General features: G+C 43.1%; 1 protein-coding gene across 3 annotated transcripts in view; it reads right to left on the bottom strand.

Annotated features, from left to right (window-relative positions):
- Positions 1-20475, bottom strand: part of Scyl3 (SCY1 like pseudokinase 3) — a 37292-nt gene that overhangs the window by 5893 nt on the left and 10924 nt on the right. The window contains exons 1-10 of one of the 3 annotated variants that reach the window (XM_051147731.1): positions 20100-20291; positions 16592-16806; positions 10367-10552; positions 9757-9870; positions 7417-7473; positions 6484-6586; positions 5209-5320; positions 2575-2652; positions 1553-1692; positions 34-218 (exon numbers count right to left, since the gene is read on the bottom strand). In XM_051147731.1, the coding sequence (XP_051003688.1) occupies positions 34-218; positions 1553-1692; positions 2575-2652; positions 5209-5320; positions 6484-6586; positions 7417-7473; positions 9757-9870; positions 10367-10552; positions 16592-16756 (1140 nt within the window). In that variant the 5' untranslated portion in view covers positions 16757-16806; positions 20100-20291. Of the gene's footprint in view, positions 1-33; positions 219-1552; positions 1693-2574; positions 2653-5208; positions 5321-6483; positions 6587-7416; positions 7474-9756; positions 9871-10366; positions 10553-16591; positions 16807-20099; positions 20292-20475 lie in introns of those variants that run through there. The other 2 variants (XM_051147733.1, XM_051147734.1) reach the window with 2 other exon arrangements.

The following is a 20475-nucleotide window of genomic DNA, read 5'->3' as shown; positions in this document are numbered from 1 at the left end:
CTGACACAACCCCACGGGCAACTTGGTCCTGACCTGCGGCAAGATGACTTTCTTCAGCTGTTCCTGAGTAAAGTGCTCCACGTAGGCCTCAATGTGGGACAGCAGCACCATCCGCACATGCTCCTCGTGAACCTCGAACAGCTGCAGAAGCACAGGGATCACTCGTGACTGGAACAGTGCTGGCGAGAGCAAGCAAGGAGTTTCTCCCGGTGTATTCTCTACCCCAAATCAGAGGGTACAGACACAGCAGCCGTTCAGTGAAAAGAGGAAAGAACATAACTCATCAACTGAGTCCAGAACGTCACATGTATTTTACGTATGTGTCTAAACCTTAAGCCCCAATCTAAAGATATTTCTTATGAGGATTCAGAATGACTTAAAGGCTTTACTGTCTCAAGTGCTATCTGCATCCTGTTCTATTCTTGGTTAGTGGCTCTGGCACAAGGCTCATCTTTAATGAGCACTGAGGTGACTCAAGGGCTCTCCTCTAAAGTCCACTGTGAGAGGACGGAAAGCTACAAGGAAAATCCATGACTGAAGTAAAAACACTCAATCCAGAGAGAAAATGCAACTTGAAACTGAAATAACTACCCATACATTTGCTGAAGTGACATCACTTACGACAGTGAGCTCTGCTAGAGGCAGGAGATGGCTCACTGGTTACAGTACTGTGCAGACTACAGACGACCCTGGTTGGGGTCCCAGTATTGCTTACAACCATCCCTAACTCCAGTTCCAGGGGATCCAGTGCCCTCTTGAGACCTCCATGGGGAAAAGGTATGCATGTAGAGCAAATTCAGATGAGGGGAAAACATTCACACGCATAAAACTGAATCTTTTTTTCAAAAGTTTTCATAATTAAGAAAAAAAATGATTTCTCAGTACAGGATCCGACCTAAGTCTGAATTCCTTAGTGTATTAATAATACATTGTCTAATCTGACGTGTTGCCATGTGAAGACTATGATCTTATAAAGTTTTAAAGCAACCACTTCATTTTACATTCAGGGAAAAAAACAAAAGGCAACATATAGTTCCAAGACATAAAGTGATCTTGGAGAATTTCAACCTTCCTACTAAGAACAACGTGGGTTGCTTTCAGTAACTTAGGAAGCACAGGCCTAAGGATTCACTGAAAAGATGACATGAAGGTATATGCATTAACCTAGTAAAAGCTCATGTATGCACCACACTGCATTTGTGGGGTCTGTCTGTCTGTCTGTCTGTCTGTCTGTCTGTCTGTCTCTCTCTCTCTCTCTCTCTCTCTCTCTCTCTCTCTCTCTCTCTCTCTGTGTGTGTGTGTGTGTGTGTGTGTGTGTGTTAGATATATAACCACTTACTGCAGGAAATAGGGTTCTCCAGGAAGACGGAAGATGTCCTTATTTATCTGTGGGTTTTGGTACCTGAGTTAAGCTACCATATCAGGGAAGAATTAACTGTTCTGTGCCTTTAGAGCCAAACAAACTTTAGAAAACTAATATTACCCCACTCAAAAAATAGAGTAATAATCACCAAACTCCTTAAAAAGCAGTAACACTGGAAAAAAAATTCACCTTTTTTTGGGCCAAGTAGATAGGGAAGAAAACTTTTAACAGCTACTGGCTCAGCAAACACCAGCTGGTTAAGCAGAAGAGGCACCAATCTTGAAGCTATTAATTCTTCTGACAGACAGCTCACTCGGTCCAGCAGAAATCTGAGGACAAATGAGGAAAAGATGCTGCTAGCCTCCAATTTGGTGATGCTACCCATTAGCTTTCTCAGTCGGTGTGTGCTAGATGTGGTAGGCACCTGATGCGATGGTAGTCTGCTGGCCATCTGCTTCTTGTCTGCTACTTGCTATTGGCTCTTTTCCTTTTGCTTGCTACATGCTTGCTGCTAATACACAGCCTTTCCCAGCCACTGCCCTGACATTGTCTCTCGCCTGTTTGCACAGGCTCCAGCCTTACTCAACTCCAAGTGCTCCCTCCCTCTCCTACTGGCCCTTTCTCCCAGCCTATAATGCCCCCAGCTCTGCCATTTATATCTTTCTTATCGCAGTGTCTCTGTCACTGGTCCACCATCTCTCTTATATCACCCTCTTTCTTATCTGGTGACTACTATATACTAACCAATCGAAGCCTCAAGTGATTTAAGTTAACAGCAGAATGACCATAAAGAGAGGGCTAGCCATCTCACAGTTACAGTCACGCTCTCAATGGCTTCAAGGCAAGAAGTCCATTATCTACAAATGCCATCAGTGCTCTGCCTTGTCACACAAGACCACTCTTACCTGCCCTTGTTTTGAGAAATGCCTGCCAGCATGATTCACACTCGCTACACAAATCACAGTAGGGCTTATCTTGCTGTGTTCACTCCTGTCATTTCTATCCAGAAGTGCTTTTTTCTGTCCACCTCCCTCCCAGCAAAGCAAGACTTGTACCCATCTCTGCATTTAAAAGTTACTAGCGAAGGTACATCTGCATTACTAGGACAGTCGATCCCGGGGCACAGTAGAAAATGTGACATGGAGGAAAGCTCAATGATTACATAGGTTTAATTCAAGGTAGTGAATTTAAGGTTTTTTTTCTGGACTTACTTGAAAAACTCAGTCTTTTCATCTTCACTCTTTAATGTCAAACTTTTCAAGAAATTTACAACTTCTAGGAAATCATTTCTAAATGTAAAAAAAGAAAGAAAGGGAAAGAGCAGAACAACAGATTAAAGGCATGTTAAGTACCGAAGCCATCATCACAAACTATACCAAGCCTTTTTTTTTTTTTTTTTTTTTGCTTTTCAAGTCAGGGTTTCTGTATTCCTGGCTGTCCTGGGCTCACTTTGTAGATCAGGCTGGCCTCCAGCCTCTCCTGTGCTGGGATTACAGGTGTGTGCCACGGCACCTGGCCCTAGAACAAGACTTAGTGAAGTGTGCATTACCCATATGAAAGACTCAAAGTAGTTTATGAGATGAATACAAGAGAGCAAACATAGAAAAGTCTAATGTTTTTAAAATTCCTATACCTTCTGCAAGGTATAGAAATGTGCATGTTTGCATACTTTAGGCCTCAGGAGTGACGATAGTTTTCCAAATTTTTCACTGTAACAGGGCACTGGTAAATGGGCATTGGGAGAAATGGCATTACCATTTCAAAGAAGCTGCTGGTTTCCAAGTCTCCTTTGGTGAAGCAAAAACATTAAAGAGGACCTAGAAAGTGGAATTTCTATAGCAGTCACAGGTATTTTTTCATTTGACTGACTTTTGCACCTAAGCAAGGCTATTTTCTGAAGAGTCCAGACAGACCCAAACCTGTAGACTGCTGTGTTCAAGAGCATGGCTCCCATCCTACCACATGAAACTGCCTGGCAGTTCAGCACACAAGCTTGTGGCCTGCAGAGCACGCACAGATTCTACTTTGGTTCCCTTGTTAACACCTACATGCGATGTTTGGACACCTCATCATTACGCACTGACTTCCATGACTTTCTCCACATAAAAATTCACAGTACTTTTAACTTTTCCAAAACTTAAATTTCCTTTAACCTGGTATTGACAGCAGCTTTACTGAAAGCAGTCTATTAACACTTTTCCATGGTTGATGAAATAAAACACAGTGGAAAATACACAGAAACTCAAGAAATGACTTTGTACTGCATCGGCCACTCTTCTGCTTCTGTGGAGAAGATTCCTGTCACATACTGTTTCAGGATGATCCCTGCAGTGCTGCAGCGTGCCAGCAATACATGCACCAATGAATCGTTTGCAATTATGGTTTAATACTACATCTTTATATCTAGATACCTACGTCCATATATCTAAATATATATATATGTTTACATTTCTCACTGCAAATGATAGCATATATGGTCTGTAATGCATGTGTTCAAAAACTTCAACCTCTTAAGAGACAAGTTGTGTATATTTCATGGTCCTAAATGATAAATACATCTCCTACATTTATTTTATGTGCCCATCACACACCTTTTTCTTCCTTTGATATTTCTAGGCTATAAAATTTGTCTCAGACTTTCAATTTTGTAAGTCTAAAACAAAGCCAAAAACTTTATAAAGATTTATGTCAAATCTAAGTAGTGCATTCCAAACCCATGTCATTCAAGAGTCAGCAGTATCTCCCTATTCTCCTGCAGCCGAACTAACGCACACATGTTTTTAATAGGGTAAAACTGCCTAGGCTGCCTCAGGGAGGGAGGCTGGCCTTCTTCATCCTGCTGCCTCTGGTGTTTCGTCCGCATGCCACAGTGGGCTGTCTGAGGTGTCTCTTTGGTTTTTTTTTCTTCCCTTATACCCAAACATATTTTTGCATTATACGCAGTGATAACGATTTACTATATGAATTGTCTTTGTAAAAACTACTACATAATGAAAAATAAATTATTTATAAAAGTCATATACAAATACAAGAAAATACATAATAATAGTAACAACACTGATAATTGTTGAAAGACTTATAAACATACACAGTTGTATTTGTCGATTTAAGAAATAAATGGGGGGGGCTGCTACACTGGGAAAAGTTCAAAACATTTTCTCAGAAGCATAAATGACAACTCTACTCCTGGTGACTACAGGCACTAACTCAAAAACACCCTGACACAGGCACCCTTCCTGTGTCCATCTTCCTAAAGATGGCCCATCTTCCTTAGGGGTGTCAGTAGCCTTCCTTTTTGCTCTGATTCCTTCCAAGCTCCCTAAGTAGAAATACATAAAGGTATTTGTTTTTAAAACATCAGGTTAACTTTGCTAATAAAATCTACAAATATGGAACTAACCTGGGTACTAGGTCTGTGGTTATAGAAATGAAAAACAATAAAACTAACCTCGAAGGTTCACAACCATCTGTGAACTAAGGAAATATTTACCCTGTGCCCTCCCTCTGACCAACATCTACATCCTATGAAATAGAACAGCCTACTGCCAAGACAAACACAAATCTGCCCTGTTCTAACAACATTCAGAGAACACACAGCCATAATGCAGTGGTGGCAGAAAGGTGAGGCCATGTTTATCTGCTTTCTTACAACTGGAGACTGCTCGACACGGACTGGCTCTTTTATCACCAAACTCCTCATGAATCTGGGTATAATTCCTCATGACAGCTAAAAATTTTTAAAACTTTGAGAATCCAGAGAGGCACCAATCTCTCTCGGTCTCTCCCTCCTTACCTCTCCCTCCCTTCCACCCTCCTCTCTCTAGCATGTCACATGGTGCCCTCACCTGAAGAAATCATGGGACAGTAAGGTGCTGAGTGCTGGCCGACAGTTGGGCATGGGATTCAGCAGAGCTGAGTGCAAAGTCTGTAGGAAGCTGGAGAGAACATCCGCTGAAACTGAAATCCAGAGCTACAGTTAGTTCCAGTGCCTTCTCCCTCTTTTCGGACCTCTCTAGCTGGAGACCGATGAGAGCAAAAACCAACCTGTAAAAGCCCAAGCAAACAGAGGCCTGGCTGTTGCTACATGACTTCTGCTCGTTTAGGCCAGATGCCTTGGCAGGTATACAAAGCTGTCCAGCCAGTTCACACAGCCCACACTACCCCAGGTGCCTCCCCTACATCCTCCCATTTCCTGATTGGTAACCCACCTCTGATCCAAAAACCAATAGTTCAAAAGGGAATACGTTTGAAGGTTCTGTTTGGGTAGGCTCTTCTCAACAGAGCTGACTGAATAGCTATGTTTTCAATTCTTCTACACATTCGCCACCATTATAGGTGCATGGGAGAGTAGTTACTTTAAACAAACAAAGCCAACAATGCTTTAGGGTCTTGGTGTTTAATTCTCAAACATTTAGGAGGGACAATTGAAGTTGACAGCCAAAAGGTACTCCTAACACCAGAACACGGCACATCCTGGTAGAAGGTGTCCGGCACCACACAAGTGTCAGCAGGATGAGACAGGCCACTGCAGGACCAAACATGGACACACCTCAGTAACTGTCACACGGGAGGAACTAATGTCCTGGAGTCCATCCCAACAGAGTGATACAGGCTGCCCAGCATGCAATTAGAGAACCCTGAAGGGACCAGAGACCTGTCTTTAAGTCGCCTGGGCATTAAGAGGACATGTAAGAAAAACAAAACAAAACAAAACACTAAATTATAACAACAACAAAAAAATTAGTGGTATTGAAAGAATAAAGAAAATAAAAACCTGATTTTGAGATTGATTTAACAGAAACACTTGAGTCTTACTCTACTATTCAGGCTACTTATTACATTTCAGTCACTAAGGGCATTTTTCACCTCAAGACGACTCAATAATGAAGTCAGAAGATAGTCATAAATGATGGGCAGCCACTGTTCCAAGTGCTGTCTACTTAAAATTTATTATTCATACTTCTAGAATCCCAAGCTTCTCCCCTTCCTGCTGCTGCTGCTTGTCTAAACTGGTAAGCAGCAGGTTCCCCACTATACTGAAAACTGCAGTCCTTGGGTCTCCATGCAGGGTGGCTCGGGGATGCCTTACTCTGTGAATGCGCAGTGCAGCTCCAACTCACCCTGCTCATTCAAGATGGGGAGCAAGCTGTCCACCAAAGTGCCAAAGGAATAGGCATCCCGGGCGTGCCCATGGGACTCCGGCAGAGCTGCGAATTCTGGAGACTAAATGCAGTAAAGACTATTAGAACCAGAGTTCCTGCTTTCCATGCTTTCCTCAGTATTCCCCTATGGCTGAAATTATTATAGTTAAGTCTAACGTCACAGAACCATATGCCACAGGCTTAAGAATTGTTAGTTCACAGTATATGACAAATAAGTGCAAAGATTTTAAAATGTTATATATGAACAAAAAGAAGAATAGGAATATAATGCACATAATGTACATATGCATACAATGAAAAAAGTTCATAAAACAATGTTTTTCCTTATAATATGACATGCCCAGTGATATTTTCAACTTTTTCAAAATGCTGATCAACTGTCTTTAAATCCATAAATCATCAGTTTTAAAGATCCCTAGTCTATGTATATGAAACAGATTTGGCTAAACCTGAGACTCAAATCTTAAGTTTCTAGTTGGGCTTGCATTTCCTGTAGCATGCTAACATCATCTCTGGAGGCTGGTGCTCATGGCATTAACCCCCTTAATACACGTCATGGAAGCCCAGCTGGAAACTAGCTAGGAAGAACAGTGGCTGGAGGATGAAAAGAAAAAGACAAGGTCACTGCTTCCCCAGTAATCACAGCCTCCAGGACAGGAATGATGGCTTATCATGAAATAACCACCATCTCTCACCACACTGGGGCAGCCCTAAGCTGGTTCCCTAGCTGTGACAGTAAAATTAATCTCAGGCATTTTCAGGGTCAGAGGCATCTATAATTTGCTAAGGAATGGGCAGAGGGAATGGTGATGGTTCTGCTCATCTTTAAGTTTTACACTCTGTTGCACAACAGAGTCTGACCTGCAGTTGCACTAAGGGTCCTTTACTCACCATCTCCTCAGGAGGAATAGATGCTGGGTCTCTTACTGACTGGATACTCCTGAGAAACTAGACAGAGAGAAAACAACTCATAGACATAGTTGGGAAATTAATCTCTTAGCTGAATTTGCAAAAGCAATAAGCAGTGGAAGCCAAGGCCATAAATGAAACCTTTAAATCATTGCCACACATTCAATACACAATACCTTAATTCAATACACGTAAAACCTTCCTAACTCACTGTGAATTTAGCACAGCACAAGACCTAGGAATAAAATAAAGTCCGACTCCACCAGTTGGTCTAAGAGACACCCTTGGTTGTCTGAGGCCCTGGAACGATGTATTTTCTTGCACATGTGTTAATGACTACCAGGTGTTCTGGTGAGATGTGGCATGCGCCTCTAGTGCCCACTGGTGAGATGTGGCGTGCGCCTCTAGTGCCCACTGGTGAGATGTGGCGTGCGCCACTAGTGCCCACTGGTGAGATGTGGCGTGCGCCTCTAGTGCCCACTGGTGAGATGTGGCGTGCGCCTCTAGTGCCCACTGGTGAGATGTGGCGTGCGCCACTAGTGCCACTGGTGAGATGTGGTGTGCGCCACTAGTGCCCACTGGTGAGATGTGGCGTGCGCCTCTAGTGCCCACTGGTGAGATGCCCACTGGTGAGATGTGGCGTGCAGCTCTAGTGCCCACTGGTAAGGAAACTGAAGCAGGACAGCTATGTGAGCCTGTAAATTCAAAACCAGCCTGGAGGACACAGTGAGAGCCTGTTTTTTAAAAAGGGCAAGCAAGCTAACTGTTCAGCACAGAACAAACATTTATCACACATCTTACCCCTAAATCATCATGTCACAAGACATAAAAGTGAGGCTCCTGTGGGCTGCACACATACACCAACACCATGGAATAGGCATACCTATTCACCTCTTCAAATATTATTTCTGAAAAGCTAACATGAACAAAATGCCATTCAGGGCAACAGGAATACGATGCATAGATCTCCTGTCTCCAAGCAGTGTTCATCACTAACAACTCTCATAAATGGGCTGAGTGCCACGGAGGCCATGAGTAGTGATTGATGCTTTCAGAAAGCGAAGTACTCAGAGATGGGACTGAGCTCTGACCTTCCACGAGTTTCCATTTTTTAGGGGCAATGAAAGGAAGCAGAGCATCCAGCAGCAGAACCACATCAGAGAGCAGAGGGGAGCACAGAGATGCTCATGTAAGCAGCAGCTCAGGGGCTGTGGAGCTAAATAAAGCTGAGGCAGGATGGGCAGGCACTGTGAGGAGCTGGATGTGCCATGGCAGAGACTCATGCTATGGACTACATACTAACTAGTTCTGAGGAGAGCTAGAGGAGAAAGTGTGCAACACAGACAGAAATGAGAGAATATTTACAAAACTGGCAGCACTGGATTGGAGTACTCACGAAGGTGTCTGTTACCAAGCCTGAGGGTATAAAGAGCCCAAGAAGACAGACCGAGCCCATACATCAAGGCAAGTGCAGTTATGAGGGCTTCCTGATCTTCCAGAGACTCCAAGTTTAGCTCCCAGCACCCATGTAAGATGACTTACAACTGCCTACAACGGCAGGTGCAGGGGATCTGACATCCTCTTCCTGCCTCCCAGAGCACCTGCCAGATGTAGACCCCTCTCTCTCTCTCTCTCTCTCTCTCTCTCTCTCTCTCTCTCTCTCTCTCTCTCTCTCTCTCTCTTTAAAGACAGAGACAATACTTTCATTGAGACATTATAAAGGGAGTGGTTTTTTAACTTCTTTTAGAAAAAGTGCAAATGGTGAAAAGAAACAAACTAGAAAATAGAGCAGCGTGTCTACTAGGAGCAAAGATGTATACACTCGTCAGACAAGATTCTAAGACATTCCACAGCAGCAACAACTCGGCCCACAATTCCACAGCACACAGTGTACTGACACTGCGGCACCTTAGACACTGCTCAGAGAATGCTTCTGGCCTCATAACAGACAGTGCTGTTCCAGGAAGAGATATAAAAACAAGGCACTCAACTGCTGGGACAGGAGACACGTAAGGGTGACCTCAGGATTAAGCACAAGTCCAAGGAGGCACAAGGACTTATGAGGACCTGAGAGGCAGGCAACTGGTTTAAGTGTCTGGATAAACCGTTTACCTCTCTGTCTTAGGCTCCTTACATACTAAATGAGAAGGGATACTTCTTTGAGGAATAAACATTACTATTTTCTGATTTTGAGCATTAACAAAAAGTTCAATTCTTCAACTCTAAAATCATAGTAACTGTGAAGGAAAGTGCCTGGGGAAGACCCCCATCTCAAGTCACCATCATGTCCTCCACGAGGAAGGAGGCTGCCACCCGGCTCACCTCTGGTGTGGCCTGAGGAACTTTGCAAACTGTCTCCATGCCTCCAAGCTTCCAGTGCCCATCTTCACTCACAAAAATGGATGACAAGCAGACATTGTTGTGTGTCAGATGTCCCTGAGGGAAAAAAACAAAAACAGAATCCAATATTTGAAGGTTTGGAAACAATTAAATACTAGGTACCCCAAACAGATCCATATGATCCCTGACACCTTCGGCAAAACTAGCGGAGCTGTGCTTAAAAAGCAAGCCAGATGTGGGTAAGCCACAGCTAGTGTTTGTTCAGAGAAAGGCTTGGCAGCAGTGTTGCTCCTGTTTGTTTTCAGAAGTTCTGCTCCATTTTAGATTTCAAAGAAAGACATAAACCATTGTAGCTATAGTTAGATGAAGGGTTGCCTAAAACAAGAGGAAGATGATAGAAAGCTGAAATAGAAGTGTATAAAGAACTGCTCAGGGACAGAGAATTAGTTGCTGATTTCACAAACTCTCTGTGCCATCTCCTGTTGCTTCTGATTTCTCAGTTTCTCTGTATCAGTTTTATCTAAACACCACCACCCAGATAGTCACTTCAATCCCCATCAATGCCTGTGGGGGAGACTGTCAATTCACTTACTCTGTCATGAAGGAAGACAAGAGCCAGCAATATGTCATAGATTCCAGCACAGACTTCTGCAGGAGACAGGGTTTCCAAGGCCACTTCCAGAGGCTGCACTCTCTCAGTGACAAGATGAATGCCATCTGCTTCCACAGTACAAGATAAAAATCTTAGCAAGCAAGGGTGACGAAGTGTCTTTAAGTGCTTTAAAATACAAATAGAAGAGTTGATGAAGTTAATGACTCCAATCAGATTAATAACAGTTTCATACACACTGTAAAAAGTCATGCTTTCACTGAAGGTTTTTTTCCCCTCCCCATGTTCCCCCAGATTTCAAGGAGGACAAAAAGGAATCTACAACTTGTTCTAACTTTATTCAACTTACTGATATTTAAGTAATTCTACAGACACTTCCTACTCCCTTATCGGCTTCTGAGATCTCAGGCTTTCCAGCTATCACTGCCAAAAAATCTGAATGTTAGAAAAGATCTGAGAATTCCCCAAAGCACATAGATTATGGAGCAGGACAAGTAGCTGTGAGAACGAAGCTCAGTTTTCTCTTCGTATAACTGCACATTAACAGCAGATCTCAGCCGTGAAGCAACACAGCAAGGGTGCTAAAACGGCACCAAGAATCTCATTGTCTTTCTGGCCAGAATCAGAAAAGAACCCAGGAAGGGCAGAGTATGAGGGCATTATCCCAGAGGGTAGAGAGTTGGGGAAGGGAAGGAGCTAATTTTCTGCAAAGCCACAAATCCTCAAACTCTGGAATCAGCAGGCAGCCACAGCGGGGACCTAAACCAGGACGGCAAAGGTTTAAGAAAGCAATGAAAATGTGAACTGCCATTCATGGAAATTTGCAGTCCGAACCTATGGAAGGCTAACTGCCTACTACATCAAGCTTATAAAGATCCTTTCGAGCAACAGTTTTCAACCTGTGGGTCGTATCTCCTTTTATGGTCAAATGACCCTTTAACAGGGGTCACCTAAGACCATCAGAAAACACAGACATTGGGCTGGAGAGATGGCTCAGAGGTTAAGAGCACTGACAGCTCTTCCAGAGGTCCTGAGTTCAATTCCCAGCAATCACATGGTGACTTACAACTATCTATAATGTAATCTGATATCCTCTTGTGGCCTGCAGGTGTACATGCAGATAGAGCACTCATACAAATAAATAAATATTTTTAAAAAAAGAAAAAGAAAACACAGATATTTACATTACATATTCATTATACATTATGATTCATAACAGTAACAAAATTAGTTATGAAGTAGAAATGAAAATAATTTATGATTGGGGTCACCAGAACATGAGGAACTGTTAAAAAGGTCACAAGCATGAGGAAGGTTGAGAACCACTTCTTTAAAGATTATAGCATAATCGATAATCTCTGCCACATGGCATTCCAAGTATCCAAAATGGACTTCAAAATTTGTATTCAGCCTAAAAATGTGATCCATTTTTATTGGAAAATTACTGGAAATTAAAAAAAATCAAGGTATGAATTCATTAACTGCATGAGTATGGCATGGTACAGCCAGCAAATCTTGGTTATTAACCAATCCAAGGAGTAGACCGTTTATTTGTTTTAATGATCAGAGGACCCTTTAATGATCAGAGGACCCTGTGTGACAATAACAAAAGTTAGAGTGCAGGTAATAAAGTTGGCAAAATAGAGGAAAATAGGGGCAAAAAGAAAATGTAATCACTGAAAACATAAACTGGGCCCAAATCTCCAACTCACAAATTTAAGAACTTCAGTTAACACAGGGCGAGATAAACATTTTAAGTTTAAAGACCATGGCTCCTGGGGCCAAATGCAAAAGTCCCTTTTAAAAACATAAACACAAAAAACGTCCTTAGCTTATCCTGGACTGAACTCTGCTGACCCTGTCACTGGTATATATTCATTCTTAGTCATCTTTATTTTATTTTCTTAACTTCTACCTAGTTATCAAATATTTAATCCTCTTAAAATATTTTAGGATTTTAAAAACTTCTCTTATCTAAAGCATGATTGCCATGCTTTTTTTGGTTCCACATCTCACCAGCAAAAATGCCTTATATGTTATATGTATGCCTACATTTAACACAGAATATTTAAAAAATCCAGGCATGGTGGCATGTGCCTTTCATCAGCACTCAAGAGGCCGAGTGAGACAGATGGTTGTGAGTTTGAGGCCAGGCTGGTCTATACCGTGAATCCCAGGACAGGCAGGGCTACATGGTAAACACCAAAATATTAAAAGATAAGAGTGAGTTTAAATGGCTATACCACTTTTTTATGCCCCTCAAACTACAGTGAATTATGATGCATAAGCCCCTGAATACAAATAATTCAGGTTTAGAAACCCCTAATTAACATATCCCCCCTCTACCAATGTTAATGTTCTTAGCATACAGACAATATACACAAATGGAGGACAAGTACGAGCCCGTTTGGGTTGAATACACAGGTTAAAATTACAGCAGTTCTTCCCTTTCTGGTTTTGAAAAATAAACTGAGATTGTAACTAGCAGCTGGAAACCTGAGATCCGATTGGGGTTAGGTCAGAAGCACTAGGGCTGGTTCTGCTGCAGTCTTACTAGCTCTGGATTCTCTATTCCCAGTGCATGCTTCATAGCGTACACTGCGTGTGAATCTACTGGCTGAGTGTGGTAGCACACCCACACCCCTGCGGAGGCCGCCAGGAGGCTCAGTGCAAGTTCTGCAGAGTGACTTCCATGCCAGACTCTGCCTCAATAAAACAAACTAAACAAAAGCCCAAAACAAGAAGAAGGGAAGCTAATTACTCTAAACAACAACAACAAAGTGAAGAAAATTTTACTTAACTAGTAAGTATAAACTATTACTTGGGACTGAAAACAATTCATGCAAAGAAAACACAGCAAAGACCCCAAGGAGCCAAAACCTTTGCCAGCAGGTTGGTCAGAGTTGGTTAATTGGAGAGAATTTCTTACAAGTATGCTTTAAACTACAGTTTTTGTAGAATTATGTGTCCTCCTTCATACTTCCATTTTTAAAAATATTTCAAATAATTTTCAAACTGAACATCAAATATTTCGCTTTTGTCTTTTCAAGAAAAATTCTTCATTCTACTTTTGTATGTTAGGGCTGTAAATAATTACCTCTCATCTTTAATTTTTCTGAACATTTATTTATTTATATACCTGTAATGTGCAGGCCATGGTATGGATGGAGGTCAGAGGACAACTTACAGGAGTGGATCCTCTCCTCCAACTATCTGGGTCCTGAGTATTGAACTCAGCCATAGCAGTGAACACCGTTACCTACTAAGCTGCACGGCCAATCCTCTGGTACTTGTGTACTGTTTCTCACTCTCCTACTACTTAGGAAAATACCTAGTTCAATGCTGGCAGGAAATTACAAAGTCAGTAAGTAGTCACCTGATTAAGATAAATTTCAGTTTTACACCGCCACCCCTACCTACCTACACACACATACACACACACACACACACACACACACACACACACACACACACCATACATTCCTAAAAACCCTTTTCTGAACTTCATAAAGTTAACTGGCTCTATGTTCTTTTCTATAGTTTACATGGAACCATATATTTCTGACAGAAGACCACATCTTTATGCTGTGATAGAAATATAATAAAATAACCAAGATGGCCTAACTATTTCTTCCCCCTTAAAAGTGTGAGTCTAGGACAAAGATGCAGATATGCTGCTTTTAGATACTGACGGCTTAAGAAATGGATCACAGGGCTGGGGAGATGGCTCAGAGATTAAGGGCACTGACTGCTCTTCCACAGGTTCTGGGTTCAATTCCCAGCAACCACACGGTTGCTTACAACCATCTGTAATGGAATCTGAATCCCTCTTCTGGTGTGCATGAAGACAGAGCACTCATATACATACAATAAATAAATAAATCTTAGAAAAAAGAATTAAGGGGGAAAAAAAAGAATTGGATCACAAACTAGGAAAAAAACAGCAGAAAAGGAATGAAGACTCCTTTGCCGACTGCCAGTGGCACCCAGGCTCACGTAATGGACTGGCAGGTGGAAATGCAGGTCAGAGTTCTGACATGAGTCTGGGCAGATAGTAAGTGCAGGATATGCTCCCCCATAAAGAACAATTATGGTCTATCTGCAAGGTCTCAGCCAGAACTTAACAGGTGCCTCAGAATCCTGCCCCGCCCCCCCAAAAAAAGCAGTTAAGAATAGCTTTGCAGCTATGCTGAGTCCAGGAGACTCTGGGAATCCTTCTCATAAGCTTGTGATTACTAAAGCCTGCCTGCATTTGGACTATAGCAAATTACAGTAACCAAACCCATTTTTAGAATGTATCATTTCTTACAGGCTAGAGACAAGAACTGAACTTGAATCCCAGTGAGAAGATAATGCTGTTAGTTACAGTTGGCGCTTTAAGATAAAATGTGACCTGAGAGGCCAGCTACTTTTTATATCATTCTATGACAAACCACATAGCTACCTTTCTTCTTTCAGGGGCCAACAGTGTTGTACGATTGCTGTTTTTATAAGCAGAGGAAGAGTATGACTGTTTCCTAGTAATGACTGAAGCTCTCAGCCACTGTAGAGACAGGGGCTGCTAACGACAGCTACTTTAGTACTTACACAAATAGGACATTTTATCCCTAAAGGTAGCATGTTTTAAACATACCACAACCAGTTCTTGAGACTCACAGACAAGCTGATAATAGCATTTGTTGTCACTCCAGGTTTCTTATGTAATGTCTGAGGATTTCAAAGGTCAGTATGGCTGAAGAGACAAGTATAGGTTATCTGCAAGGTCTCAGCCAGGACTTAACAGGGCGTTTATGGATCTGAATGTGGGAGAATTCTTTAGTCTTAAGCTTTAAAATTCTTACAGTTCAAAAATCCTCATCGCAAACAGCACATCTTTGGGATTGTTTTCCTTTAAAAAATTTTTTTTGAGCTGGGTTATTTTTACTTCTGCATCTATTGACTTTTAAAAAGGAACTCACAGTGACATAGAAGATGGTTCAAATGCAACAGCTATCAGTTCGAGCTGAAACCCTCCCGCTCCCACTGCAGTAAACAGTTCATGAAGAATTAACTCATGAACACAGCTATACTTTTCTCTCTAGAAGCTTTTTGAAAATGATATAAATTAGAAAATATGAAAAGTTGGTTACTCAAGAAACTACCAGCACAGGACTCTGCTTTCTTTAAGAAAACTGGCTATTTTTTGGAATACTATTCCAAGATATGATCATTTTTTTTCTTTTCAGTGGTAGTTTTCCTTTTCTCTTTTTATCTTTTTTTTCTCTCTCTCTCTCTCTTTTTTTTTGTTGTTGTGTGTATGCTGAGGATCGACCATGTGAACCATGTATGTTAAGTACGATATAACTGAGCTCTCTCACCAGCCCAAGAGTCATTTTCTTTTAAGCCGTCGTTAACATGCTGTGACATCGAATCAGACAGGAAACTGACCACACTGATATGTTCAGCGAAGGGCAGCAGTGACCAAGAGCCAAGAAGGACTTTGGTCCTGGGGTCAAACTGAAAACCTCCAGAAGTGAATGATCCTGTAGTGTCTCTCAGCAAGAACCAAGGCTAAACATCCCTTCTGTGGCATCCATCCTAACATGCAAATTAAAATGTTGGGACATGGGCTGGAGGGAAAGATGGCTCAGCAGCTAAGAGTACTGGCTGCTCCTGCAGAGGACCCAGGTATGATTCCCAGCACCCACACAGCAGCTCACAACCACCTGTAACTCCAGTCCCAAGGATCTGATGCCCTCTCTGACCTTGGGCACCAAGTGAATGGGCAGTGCACATAGACATGCATGCAGGCAAAGCATTCATACACAAAAAACAAGAATAAAAAAAATGTTTAAATGCTGTGACATACAATGTTTCAGGGCAAGAAAGATAATATAAAATTCATACGATACTTTATTTTCAAGCATATCAACGCATTAAATAGCAACGCTAAGCAGCATTTCTGTTAAACTATGTTAATCCCATCTCTTAGATTGGCCACATGAAGTCACCTGTCTACCTTTCTCATCGAAAGCACTGTGATTAAAAGTCATCACAGTGGGTTTTGTGGTGATGGCTACAGTTGTTAGAGACAGGACACTGTTTTTAAAGAATATCAAGTCATAAACTACTACTGCCTGTGACCACGTCTCCTTTGACCTTTATGAGGATTGTTTCAGAGGAAATCAGGTGACTGAAGTCCTACTAAGCCAACCCCTACCACAGTACCTTGGCAGCTTTGTTAACCTTGTCTTCGTTTTCTCTCTTATAGACAAACACTGAAGCACATTTCCCATCCTGCAGTACGGCGGGATAAACAGCAAGTCCAGAGGGTAAGGTGAAGGGCGATTCTCTCAGTGTGTAGCTCTTTAAAGCACTGTTCTCCGATCCCATCCCTTTTGTAGTGAGGCAGTTCTGCAGTTCCTCCTCACAGCCAAAAAGATCTAAAAACAAAGCAGAAACATTCAATCTCTTCCTGCCATAGAAGCCAGGGGCGCTAATCCAAGTTACCAAAAGAGAGCATTCAAACTTACTCACTCCTGCAGTGCTCACAATTGCATCTGATAACACAAACTGTCAACCAACAGCAAGTTACAGGAATGCCTGGTAATTAGCAACTAACAACTCCATGGAAAATAAGTTACCAAACAGTCACACGTAGTTCCTTCCACAAACCCATCACACACAAATTTCAATAAAGGCTTGTGAAATGTTTCAGTTAAAATAACTAGTCTGTGGGTTGAAACAAATCCAGTAATCATGACAAATTTCTCAACTTGTATTTTCCTTCCACTTGGATGAAGAGCCACAGAATAATTTAGCTATGTAATGCTGCTGAAATACATATCTATCATTGGATTTAAAGTATGCACACATGCACACACGTTATTATGCAGGGAAGGAAGTGGAAGGGTGAAAAGCTATAGAGAATTAGTTTTTCAGACTCTAAGAATATATGCAGGTAAGAATTTTACTCTTCAGCAAACACAGTGAGCTCAATTTCTCTTTCCTACGAGTAACTGTGACAGAGTCAAATGCAGAGAACATGGCCCTGTGCAGTGCCCAGGCCCAGTCCTTACATCTGCAACACACACTCTGCACCTAAGGCTCAGAGATCAGGAAGGAAGTCTGCTGTGAAACTGTATGTCCTACAAAGTCACAGAGACTATACTCATGACAGTCTCATAAACGTGGCTGCCTGAATAGACCCAAACTTCGAGGACACCAATGGACATGCTAACACAAGCGGGTGAGATCTCAAACAACCCCACAGGCTACTGGGGAATGCAGAGAAGCAGAGATGTGGTCTTCCAAAGGGACGTGCTCCTAGTTGGTTTTCTAACACCAAGGGGGCAGCCCTGAGATCACCCACATACAGGTAACATTTTACAGACTGAGCAGGTATGTATTTAAGTTATTATGTTACACACACACATACACACACACGAAGGAAAAGAGATCATGAATTTGTGAGAGCAATAGGGAGGGAGGTGCATATAAGTGTAATTTCAAAAGTTAAAAGAAATATATAAAAATGAAGTGGCATTAAGAACAATACCAAAAACTCCAACAACCCCAGTTATTAGAAACATCTACTTTTTACTGGAACAACAGATAAAAGCAGTTCATGCAGCGTAACAGAGAGGAGCAACTCTGCCCATCGGGGATGCAGTGCTGCCTGCTCATGAGGGCCTTCCACCTGCTTCCTGGCCACAGAGCAGTAAACTCACACACTACCAATCTTCAGTACCAATTGATGAAAGGAAGGGACACACTGGTCAGATCACTGTCTTCTTCACGAATCTCAACTGGACAAAGTTTGTCTCTGTTACATCTGAAGCCAGGGACACCACGAAGTGGAGCTGGGGCTACGGCAAAGGAAGGCCACATGGGAGCAAAACCTTGGCAGGCACGAAGAAAGTGACTGATGGATGGGATGATGACACACCCAGCCGGGGGGACGGCTCTTTTCTAGAAGCACACCTCCCTCTCAGACCTGTCTCAAGCCCGTAGGATGAGCAGCTAGTTTCAAATGCAGTTTTCCCACTGCCTCACTGACTAGCCCTCTTAGCGTCTGCAGCCTACACTCTGTGAAACCAACTGACATTTCTAGTCTAACCCCTGCGTGAAAAACCAGTGAGGCCACAGGCATGAGTTGGGGAAGGGTTGCTTTGAAAAGCATGTGAAGCTAGCCTGTATTCTTGGTTCACTACAAAATAAAATTTTTCAAAAATAACAAACAATAAAGGAAACACAGAACAAGGATCTACAAACACATGAGTATCTTCTTGTTAGCTTCATCGTTAGCCCAGAACAGACACTGTGGTCACTGAGGCAAAGGCAACCAACATTTTATTTACTTATTTCCGATAGTAGGCCATATCCTTGTTGAAGTATCAGGCCTTAGAATATCTACTAACCTTTAATTCAATGTTATAAGTACAAACAACAGATATTAATAACTTTAGATTTACAAAAATATTAGAAAGGTATTAAAACCAGTCATTTTTCACGGCAGTGTACTGCCTATGACCCTAAGAAAAATCACTTGAAAACAGGCAATGACTCAATTTCTACTTTAGCAAATGGAATGCCTTGTGCAAAGTTCTATGCCCAATGCGGAAAGAAAAGGGTGCGGATGAGTGAATTTGAGAACACCCCACAGCAGTCACCGATTCTTCCCACACCTGCACCTGAGAGGCAGGAATGCTGCTGACATGAACAGGGCTTTAAAACTTAGACCTGAGCCGAACGGAACTCACTGAAACGCAAGAAACAAGCAACACCCAGAGCTCCAAATACTCTACCTTGGTTTGGGGAGTAAGCAGGAAAATATGACATAGTGCCAGGTAGCTTTGAAAGTCACACAGAAGGTAGAAATATTGTAAAATAGCACTGACATTTTAAAGAATACACCACTTGCACTTTCTATAATGAAACGTAGAGTCGACAGTCCCAGATGTGAACCTATACCATAGCTGTCTTTACAAAGGAAATTACTTACCTATTTTCCTCCATCTTTTTTCTTCTTTGGCTTCAGGTGAGGATTCTGAAGGGACCCCACCCCCACCCCCTTCCCTGGGTACTCAACCATAAACCCCGTGTCCTCCTGAGAGAAATAAGCCCTCCCCTCCAGTTCTTCTCCCTACAATTAGTAAGAGATTCTCTTGGCTCTAATTCTCTTAGCTTCAAAGTGCCAACGCTTAAGACGTACCCGGAGAGTCCTAAGGATATTTATTCCTTGGCACTTAGCTATTGGCTGACAAACCTTACTAGCATTCCTTTGCTTCGATTTGTTTCAGCCGGGTATGTTCCCTGTCAAGAGCTCAACCGCACTGTCCTAGCTGACACGCAAAACATGTAGTTTCTGTGGACTCAAAGTACTCCGTCTGACCTCAACTCAGGATACACACCAGTCCCTAAAACCAGTCGTAACTGCGATCCCAAAATTCAGCAGAAACGACCTTGGGAGATATGCTATCTTTATTCTACACATGAAGCCCCGGGGGTGCTGGCGCCGGCTGGTACCCGGCACCGCGCGGCCTTCCCGCTGGATTCCAGGCCCAGGCATCTTCGCCCTCCGCTGGGCTCGGCCGCGGCCGGCGGGGGTCACCCGAGACGCCAAGTGGAGGTGCACCCCGAACAAGCCGGGGCTGCACTGAACGGGCTGCCCCAGGCTGTCCCCGCGCCCGCTCCCTCCCTGCCCCGCCGCCCAGGCCGCACAGCTCCGGGTTACCTGCGGGCGGCGGGAGGAGGCTGGCGGCTCCGCTCCCTTTTCGCCCGGGGCTGGCTCCGACACCCACAGTCTCCCAGGACCCGGCTCAGACCGCACAGCAAGGGCCCGGAAACGGGTCGACGGACCGGCCTTCCGTTCCTCCGACGCCACCACCGAGGCGCGCGAACCCGGAACCGAGCTAGAGCGGCCGCGCAGGGGATGCTCCGGCCCGTGTCTCCTTTAGCTGTGGGCGCCGGGGAAGCCTGCGCCTCGCGCCGGCTCCCAGCCGCCTACTCAGGCTGCAAGGAAACCTCTCTGCGTGTGTCTGTCGCTTGACAACACAGGTGTCCCAATTTTAATGTTTGGGTTTTTAACCGGTCAGTTTGGAGCTCATTTC

The sequence above is a fragment of the Acomys russatus genome, chromosome 6, assembly GCF_903995435.1.
Source record: "Acomys russatus chromosome 6, mAcoRus1.1, whole genome shotgun sequence".
Classification (NCBI taxonomy): Eukaryota; Metazoa; Chordata; class Mammalia; order Rodentia; family Muridae; genus Acomys; species Acomys russatus.
This window is presented reverse-complemented; position numbering and strand designations above follow the sequence as displayed.